The sequence below is a fragment of the Salvelinus namaycush genome, chromosome 16, assembly GCF_016432855.1.
Source record: "Salvelinus namaycush isolate Seneca chromosome 16, SaNama_1.0, whole genome shotgun sequence".
In the NCBI taxonomy this organism is placed as follows: Eukaryota; Metazoa; Chordata; class Actinopteri; order Salmoniformes; family Salmonidae; genus Salvelinus; species Salvelinus namaycush.
In genome coordinates, this window is record NC_052322.1 from 32,011,814 (window position 1) to 32,021,791 (window position 9,978).

Consider the following 9,978-nt stretch of genomic DNA (forward strand, 5'->3'; position numbering starts at 1 on the left):
TGTTTCTGTCATTATGGGGTATTGTGTGTAGATTGATGAGGGATAAAAATTATGTTATACATTTTTGAATAACGCTGTAACGTAACATAATGTCAAAAAAGTAAAGGGGTCTGAATACTTTCCAAACACACTGTACATTTCAATCACAAGTTGATTATGAGGTAAATGGAAGTTTTTCACATTGTACAAGATACTGTAAAAGAAAAGCTTAAACAACGCATTGAAAAAACATAATAACAAAAGATGTCAAACATATACTGGCAAAATGATGACTTTCTCTGTAGATTACAGGGTTGGAGGAATGTAACCAATCTCAAATTCATAGACAGCGCTATTGATGCGAGGACTGACCATCCATGATATCAAAATTATAGGTTTAACCATGTTTTGAGGCTATTCAGTGCTTGTTTACATTTACTTTATTTACAAACATTGGAGTAAAACAAGCTTATATTTTGTTGAACTAACCTCATGAGACATTTATAAGTTATATTCTTCAAAAATCATTGGGTACATATCCTACTTTTTTCTAGTTTTTTTTATGGATGTAGCAACTGCAGATTATCGCTTTAAGAAAACTATGTGAGAAATATCTGTTCCAAGCATACTTGCTCCTATCTGTGTCGTATCATATTGTTCTCTGCGCTCTTAAGGTTGAGGTATATGTTGCTTTCCACAGGGCATACACTAAGCCTACACTGACAGTGTCTTGAGTCTCCACTCACCCCTCATCCTGGCTGGCTAAGCTGGGACAGGAGGGGCCACCAGGGGGGACTGGTGATGTTCCCCAGGGGTTACTCAGAGGGGTGTCCTGGGCTCCTTACCGCTGGGGCAGGGGGTGTGGCTGACCCTCTCCCTCTTCCCCCATGGTGTTGTGTGTGTGAAGGCGTGGTCTCCCCTCTGTCCCCATCCTCAGACACCTATGCAGTAGGTTGACAGCAAACAGGGGCACCACCTGCACAAGAAGACACACAGACAGGAATACATTGTCACTGACTATGACTACGAGGACCTCTGCTGGTAACTGGAATACCTGCGATTTACTGCTCGACTGGCAGGGAAAGACCTGGATTACGATATAACAATATGAGATTCAGCAAAGGTGCAGTTGCTGTATGTAGCACAGGAATTCCCTAATCCACAGTGACTCCTGACCCCATCCCATTAGCCACCTGTGCAATGATCAGTTTCCTGGTTTTCAGTTGGCTGGCGTCAGGAAACTCCTCCCCAAAGCAGAGGTCAATCTCATAGCGAGGTTTGGGTCCCGCCCCCTGGATATAGTCCTGGAGCTCTGTGGAGAGATAAGGGAAGGGATGGAGAGAGAGAGAAGGGGATGGAGAGAGAGATAAGGGAAGGGATGGAGAAAGAGAAGGGGAGGGATAGAGAGAGATAAGGAGAGGAATGGAGAGAGAGAAGGGGATGGAGAGAGAGATAAGGAGAGGGATGAGAAAAAGATAAGGAGAGGAATGGAGAGAGAGAAGGGGATGAGAGCGAGAGAAGGGAAGGGATGGAGAGAGAAAAGGGGAGGGATGGAGAGAGATAAGGAGAGGAATGGAGAGAGAGAAGGGGATGGAGAGAGAGATAAGGAGAGGGATGAGAGAAAGATAAGGAGAGAGATGAGAGAAAGATAAGGAGAGGAATGGAGCGAGAGAAGGGGATGAGAGAGAGAAGGGGAGGGATGGAGAGAAAGATAAGGAGAGGAATGGAGAGAAGGGGAAGGATGGAGAGAGAGAAGTGGAGGGATGGAGAGAGAGAAGGGGAGGGATGGAGAGAGAGAGGGGGAGCGATGGAGAGAAAGAAGGGGAGGAATAGAGGAACAGAGGGGGAGGGATGGAGGGAGAGATAATGAGAGGGAAGGAGAGAGAGATGTAGAGAGATAGAGAAAGAGAGAGAGAGAGAGAGAGAGAGAGAGAGAGAGAGAGAGAGAGAGAGAGAGAGAGAGAGAGAGAGAGAGAGAGAGAGAGAGGAGAGGAATGGAGGGACGGGGGATAGAAGGGGATGGATGAGAGAGAGAAGGAGAGGAATGAAGGGACGGGGGATAGAAGGGGATGGATGAGAGAGAGAAGGAGAGGAATGAAGGTACAGAAGAGGAGGGATGGAGAGAGATAAGGAGAGGGATGGAGGGACAGAAGGGGAGGGATGGAGGGAGATAAAGAGAGCAATGGATGGACAGAAAAGGAGGGATGGAGAGAGATAAGGAGAGGGATGGAGGGATAGAAGGGTAAGGATGGATAGAGAGATAAAGAGAGGGATAGGTAGGGAGCTAGGGTCACCATCTCACCATGTCACATCTGTTTGCTACACAAAAGTTGCTTTAGTAAGGCCCCTACCCTTCAGAAATATAGGTGTGTCCAGCAGCTTACAGGTCCTCTCCCTGTCCAGTTTGTTGGGCCTGTCTGTGTGTTGGGCCAGAGGGCCACTCCAGTACACCCTGCCCTGGCAGAACCTCTTGATAAACACCCCGTCTGGAGCAACCCACACCAGGACGCCCCTCTCCAGGTGGGGCAGCAGGCGGCCCATGGCCTCAGCGATGCCCGGGGGCAGAGGGATGACCCCTGGAGGGGGGAAGGGGACCTGTTGGGCTGTGCATGGTCCATAGATCCTCTCGTTCCCCAGGGGCACCTGACCCTGCAGGAGGAAACAGCCGTCTGGGGTGCTGGTGGTCACATCCACTACTAGCTGGCCCTGGTAGAACAGACACACCCGCACACGCAAGTCTGGACACACACACACAGACGCAAGCAAACACACACACACACACACACACTAATTAATCAATCAAGCATCAACCACCCAGGTAGAAGAGAAAACTGCAGGAAAAAGCATTTTTTTTGTTCCGTTTTTCTGGGAGTGCTGTAGCAGCACCCCTACTTCCCGTGGCTGTGACAGCACTACAGAGACCCTCCAGGCTCTAGTGTGAATGATACTGCAGTGTATGGGTTGTCTTACCAGAGATCTGTGGTATAGGGACGACTATGGAGAGAGGAGCAGAGCCGTCCCTCTGAGGAGTCCCTGTGTTGGACCAGTAGTACACATGGTCCCCTGCCAAGCCCTCTAGATGAGAGAGAACACACACAAATATATCTGACTCAAAGTTGTTCAGTTATTCAGATACCAGTCACAAGTACATGGAGGATGATACTGACCTCTGTAGTTGACTCTTCCATCCCTGGCCTCTGATTCACTATTGCAGCCAAACTGAGGGGACACACATATTTACAGCAAATGATCTGACTTGTAGAACATTCAGTGCAAATGTGCAAAACTTCATTCATGTGTAAATCTAAAGTTAATGCAACCATTGTCCTCTAGATGGGAGCAACTATCCACCTGCTACACAGCATTGAAGAGAAAACCTGCCGTGTTACCTGTGGATGGTGTGTGACAATGTTCCTCAGTGGAACACTGGAGTGGCTGGTCTTCATGATCACCTGACTCTCAGGCTGAGGAGATTCTGAGACAGAGGAGGAATAGAGAGTAAATAATCATACATTTAACCCATAAAGGGCTCTGAGCTCTCTACACCAGAGCTTCATGAGGAGACTGAACATTTCAGGTACTGGTACCTGAGTCTCTGCCTGTCTCTGGCTCTGCCTGGATGTGGTAGACCTTGTAGGGCTCGGATACATCTAACTGGCTGCACTCTGGGACTTCTTTGAAGTCTGTGCTCTTGTTGAAGGCACAGCGGAGACGAGTCTTCCAGGTGGTGGGATCTGCCTTGTCCCTCCCCTCCCGATACTTCCCCTTATACACTGCCCAAGCCTGGTAGGGACACAAACACACACATAAACACGTGCACACACACACAGAGAAGGATATGAGTGCCGAAAGAGAAACACAGAGTGCGTTAATGGCTGATGAACATAGAGGAAGAGTAACACTTGCACTGATATGCACATGGACATCCAAATCAATGCATTAATTAGGTCTATATCAATATATTGATCCATCTATTAAATACAATTGGACTAGACACACTGACAATCTTGTGTGAAAAATTGTATAGAAACAATATACATTCTAACCTTGAATAGTGCTGCATCTTCGTTCAGACTATAGTCCTGTTTTGCCGCGTGTTTCCATGGGATCCTGAACATAGTTTTGTCTTCGTTCTCCCAGGTGAGTCCTGCAAACTTTCCGCTGTCTATCTGCGCTATCAGCCACTCTCTCAAACGCATTTTCTTGACCGGCTCCTCCATCTTCAAAATACATATGAAACAAATAGGCTACTACCAAAAAATCTAAAAGTTGTAGTTGTACGTGTAGACCACAAGTAGACCTAATCACATGATCCCTCTTTGCACATAGACTATAACATGCTAATACAAAATTATTAATCAAAATAAATTGTTATCAAAATAAAATGTCTATGTTTCAGTTAGGCTATATCAATATTCTCCAGTATTCATTTCAGCACAACGAATATGACCATGGAAATGTCCCCATGAAAGTAATCATCAAGCACTGTAGAAGTGCGCAGGGCGCCTTTTTAAATGAAAATGAAAGTAAAACGTGGGCTAAAGCAAAGATTATCTATGTGAGAGTACTTTCAGTTTCCGACTAGATTTGTAGGCTACATGTCATAGGCTCAGTTAGCGCCCAGAGTGCAGGGAGGTGTGAGATTACAAAAAATAAAACCCTTTTATCCTAAATACATTATTAGAATAAGTAATTTTAGCTGACCTATTATTTTGTAAAACAAGACATCTCTCTACCTTATAGGCTTACAGTCCGTTCAGTTATGATCAAATATTGCATTCCATTATAGCATTTCGAAACAACTGATGTCATTTTTCAATATCTGAAGTCATCTATTATCAGTTACCTATCAGCCTAGTTTATTTTCCTGATGACTGAGTAGCCTAGGCAATGTCTTTCCCTTCCTCATGCGGTGGATGGAGATTCATGCCCCACAGTAATGCTCTTTCAGGATGAATAGCTAAACATCCGTTTATTTCATGAAGGGTTGTGAAAGTCCCAGGGCCTACAGATAATTTAATTTCATAAATCATTAATATGATTTTAGCCCCCATCAAAAGACCTACTAAAAAGATATAAAAAGAGAGAGGGAAGATATTTATCACGTTATTATGAAGTTATATTAATATATATATATATATATTTATCCTTTATTTAACTAGGCAAGTCAGTTAAGAACAAATTCTTATTTACAATGACGGCCTACCCCGGCCAAACCCGGACGATGCTGGGCAATTGTGCGCCGCCCTATGGAACTCCCATTCACGGCCGGTTGTGATACAGTCTGGAATCGAACCAAGGTCTGTAGTGATGCCTCTAGCACTGAGATGCAGTGCCTTAGACTCCTACACCACTCAGGAGCCCTATATATATATATATATCATAGCTTGGTTGAAAGTAACTGAAAAACATTGAAATACATTTTTAGCAATTAAAGGCTGTCCCGTAAGGAATTGTGCTTCTCTCTCCTCCCCCAGTCTATGTGGTGAGGTACAGAGATGAGAGGAGTGGAGAGAGTTTGACAGAAGAAGCAAGGGGATGTCCCCTTCAGTCAACACTGGAATAAATGTGTGTTGTTATTAAAGAGGACCCCCTGGGTAGTCATGTTGTTTCCTGCTCTCAGCCAGGCAATGCGCACTTTCTTTAAAAAATGTAGGTATGTGTGTGTGTGTGTGTGTGTGTGCGTGCGTGCGTGCGTGCGTGTGTGTGTGTGTGTGTGTGTGCGTGCGTGCGTGCGTGTGTGTGTGTGTGTGTGTGTGTGTGTGTGTGATTGTGTGTGTGTGTGTGTGTGTGTGTGCGTGCGTGCGTGCGTGCGTGCGTGTGTGTGTGTGTACGTGTTTCTCTGTCTGCTATAGGTTTGGGTTCCTGTTCTTAACCACAGCAGTGACAATGAAGATTAATTTAGCCTCTGACACAAAGGGGGAAAAACATCACGACAAGTCAGCACACAACATATATGTTTGGAACAGAGATGGAGTGTTCCAACAAGGTAAAGATTTGTCCTTGGCTGTCTCAGTATTCACATTCCTTTGACTCCCTAGTAGGCTCACCTTTATGTGTATCAGGTTGTGTTTCTACAGTATATTTAGCATTTTATTTCAAAAGAGATAGGAAATCACCTTTAACTCACACACGCACAGATGCACACACACACACACACACACACACACACACACACACACACACACACACACACACACACACACACACACACACACACACACACACACACAAACTGATTAGAATTACCTTACGCTAACGCAATCTTCCGCTGGAACGACCAACACACACACGTATGCACGCATGCAGCCACACACACACACACTCACAAACACACACACACACTCATAAAAACACACACGCACACACACATAGTATACTAAAATGACTCCTATTGGCTAAGATCTAACTCGCCCACATACTGAAACCTGATAACAAATTCCATGTGAAAGTGAAAGTTAAGAGGATTGTTCTGGAAAGGCTTTCCAGCTTCTGTTCCTTTTACTACCAGCAATGAAAAATAACAAGCAGTACTTTCAGTCAGACCAACTGGTAGAAATAGAGTCCATGTCATTGTCTGGCCTACCGAAAGTACAAGAACAAGGACCATATTACATACAGTACCAGTCAAAAGTTTGGACACACCTACTCCTTCCAGGGCTTTTCTTTATTTTTACTATTTTCTACATTGTAGAATAATAGTGAAGACATCAAAACTATGAAATTACACATATGGAATAATGTAGTAACCAAAAACATGTTAAACAAATCAAAATAGATTATATATTTGAGATTGTTCAGAATAGCCAACCTTTGCCTTGATGACAGCTTTGCACACTCGTAATATAGACAGGAAGGACAGTCAATGTGGAACATTTCAAGAACTTTGAAAGTTTCTTCAAGTGCAGTTGCAAAATAAAGGGCTCCCTATTGGCGCAGTTGTCTAAGGCACTTCATCTCAGTGCTTGAGGCTTCACTATAGACATCCTGGTTCAAATCCAGGCTGTACCTATGGGAGTCCTATAAGCCGGTGTGATATTGGCCCAGCGTTGTCTGGGTGTGGCCGGTGTAGGCCGTCATTGTAAATAAGAATTTGTTTCTAACTGACTTGGCTAGTTAAATAAAGGCTCAATTTAAAAAATATATATATATGATGAAACTGACTCTCATGAGGACCGCCACCAGAAAGGAAGACCCAGAGTTACCTCTGCTGAAGAGGATAAATTCATTAGATTTGCGCCTCAGATTGCAGCCCAAATAAATGCTTCACAGAGTTCAAGCAACAGACACATCTCAACCTCAACTGTTCAGAGGGGATTGCATGAATCAGGTCTTCATGGTCGAATTGCTGCAAAGAAACTACTACTAAAGGACACCCATAAGAAAAAGAGACTTGATTTGATCAAGAAACACAAGAAATGGACATTTGACCAGTGAAAATCTGTCCTTTGGTCTGATGAGTCCAAATTTTAGATTTTTGGTTCCAACCGCCGTGTCTTTGTGAGACGAAGAGTAGGTGAAAGGATGATCTCCGCATGTGTGGTTCCCACCGTAAAGCATGGAGGAGGAGTTTTGATGGTGCTTTGCTGGTGACACTGTCTGATTTATATAGAATTCAAGGCACACTTAACCACCATGGCTACCACAGCATTCTGCAGCGATACGCCATCTTATCTGGTTTGCACTCAGTGGGACTACCATTTGTTTTTCAAAGGACAATGACCCAAAACACACTTCCAGGCTGTGTAAGGGCTATTTGACCAAGAAGGAGAGTGATGGAGTGCTGCATCAGATGACCTGGCCTTCACAATCACCCGACCTCAACCCAATTGAGATGGTTTGGGATGAGTTGGACCGCAGAGTGAAGGAAAAGCATCCAACAAGTGCTCAGCATATGTGGGAACTCCTTCAAGACTGTTCAAAAAGCATTCCTCGTGAAGCTGGTTGAGAGAATGCCAAGAGTGAGCAAAGTTGTCATCAAGGCAAAGGGTGGCTACTTTGAAGAATCTCAAATACAAAATATATTTTGATTTGTTTAGCACTTTTTTGGTTACTACATGATTCTTTTTCTCGTGACTAGTTTTGATGTCTTCACTATTATTCTACAATGTAGAAAATAGTAAAAATCTGGAAAAACTCTTGAATGAGCAGGTGTGTCAAAACTTTTGACTGGTACTGCACATATACAGTTGAAGTCGGAAGTTTACATACATCTTAGCCAAATACATTTAAACTCAGTCAGTTAGGATCACCTCTTTATTTTAAGAATGTGAAATAATAATAATAGTAGAGAGAATGATTTATTTCAGCTTTCATTTCTTTCATCACATTCCCAGTGGGTCAGAAGTTTACATACATTCAATTAGTATTTGGTAGCATTGCCTTTAAATAGTTTAACGTGGGTCAAACGTTTCGGGTAGCCTTCCACCAGCTTCCCACAATAAGTTGGGTGAATTTTGGCCAATTCCTCCTCAGAGCTGATGTGACTGAGTCAGGTTTGTAGACCTCCTTGCTCGCACACGCTTTTTCAGTTCTGCCCACACATTTTCTATGGGATTGAGGTCAGGGCTTTGTGTTGGCCACCACAATACCTTGACTTTGTTGTCCTTAAGCCATTTTGCCACAACTTTAGAAGTATGCTTGGGGTCATTGTCCATTTGGAAGACCCATTTGCAACCAAGCTTTAACTTCCTGACTGATGTCTTGAGATGTTGCTTCAATATATCCACATACATTTCCTCCTCATGATGCCATCTATTTTGTGAAGTGCACCACTCCCTCCGCAGCAAAGCACCCCCACAACATGATGCTGCCACCACCGTGCTTCACGGTTGGGATGGTGTTCTTCGGCTTGCAAGCCTCCCCCTTTTTCCTCCAAACATAGCGATGGTCATTATGGCCAAACAGTTCTATTTTTGTTTCATCAGACCAGAGGACATTTCTCCAAAAAGTACGATCTTTGTCCCCATGTGCAGTTGCAAACCGTAGTCTGGCTTTTTTATGGAGATTTTGGAGCAGTGGCTTCTTCCTTGCTGAGCGGCCTTTCAGGTTATGTCGATATAGGACTTTTTTTACTGTGGATATAGATACTTTTGTACCTGTTTCCTCCAGCATCTTCACAAGGTCCTTTGCTGTTGTTCTGGGATTGATTTGCACTTTTTGCACCAAAGTACGTTCATTTCTAGGAGACAGAACGCGTCTCCTTCCTGAGCGGTATGACGGCTGCGTGGTCCCATGGTGTTTATACTTGCGTACTATTGTTTGTACAGATGAACGTGGTACCTTCAGGCATTTGGAAATTGCTCCCAAGGATGAACCAGACTTGTGGAGGTCTACAATTAGTTTTCTGAGGTCTTGGCTGATTTCCTTCGTTTTCCCATGATGTCAAGCAAAGAGGCACTGAGTTTGAAGGTAGGCCTTGAAATACATCCACAGGTACACCTCCAATTGACTCAAATTATGTCAATTAGCCTATCAGAAGCTTCTAAAGCCATGACATCATTTTCTGGAATTTTCCAAGCTGTTTAAAGGCACTGTCAACTTAGTGTATGTAAACTTCTGACCCACTGGAATTGTGATACAGTGATAAGTGAAATAATCTGTCTGTAAACAATTGTTGGAAAAATGACTTGTGTCATGCACAAAGTAGATGTCCTAACCGACTTGCCAAAACTATACTTTGTTAACAAGAAATATGTGGAGTGGTTGAAAAACAAGTTTTAATGACTCCAACCTAAGTGTATGTGAACTTCCGACTTCAACGGTATATTGTGTAGTAAATAGTATGTGCATGTGTCCACATTTACACTACCAGTCAAAAGTTTGGACACCTACTCTATTCAAGGGTTTTTCTTGATTTTTACTATTTTCAAAACTATGAAATAACACATATGGAATCATGTAGTAACCCAAAAAGTTTTTTTTTTCATCTTCAATTGCATTCTCTGAGTGGTTTGGAGGGGGGAAGTGTATGTGTGTGTGTGTGTGTGTGTGTGTGTG

The 9,978-nt window shown here is 43.6% G+C and overlaps 1 protein-coding gene across 1 annotated transcript; it reads right to left on the reverse strand.

Annotated features, from left to right (window-relative positions):
* Nucleotides 1–481: 481 nt before the first annotated feature.
* Nucleotides 482–4,433, reverse strand: LOC120060761 (interferon regulatory factor 4-like). The gene is made up of 8 exons (XM_039010178.1): nucleotides 4,026–4,433; nucleotides 3,567–3,762; nucleotides 3,369–3,454; nucleotides 3,147–3,198; nucleotides 2,950–3,054; nucleotides 2,331–2,717; nucleotides 1,173–1,291; nucleotides 482–955 (listed from the first exon to the last, which is right to left on the reverse strand). The coding sequence occupies exons 1-8, from the start codon at nucleotides 4,197–4,199 to the stop codon at nucleotides 821–823; spliced, it is 1,254 nt and encodes a 417-aa protein (XP_038866106.1). The 5' UTR covers nucleotides 4,200–4,433; the 3' UTR covers nucleotides 482–820.
* Nucleotides 4,434–9,978: the final 5,545 nt, after the last annotated feature.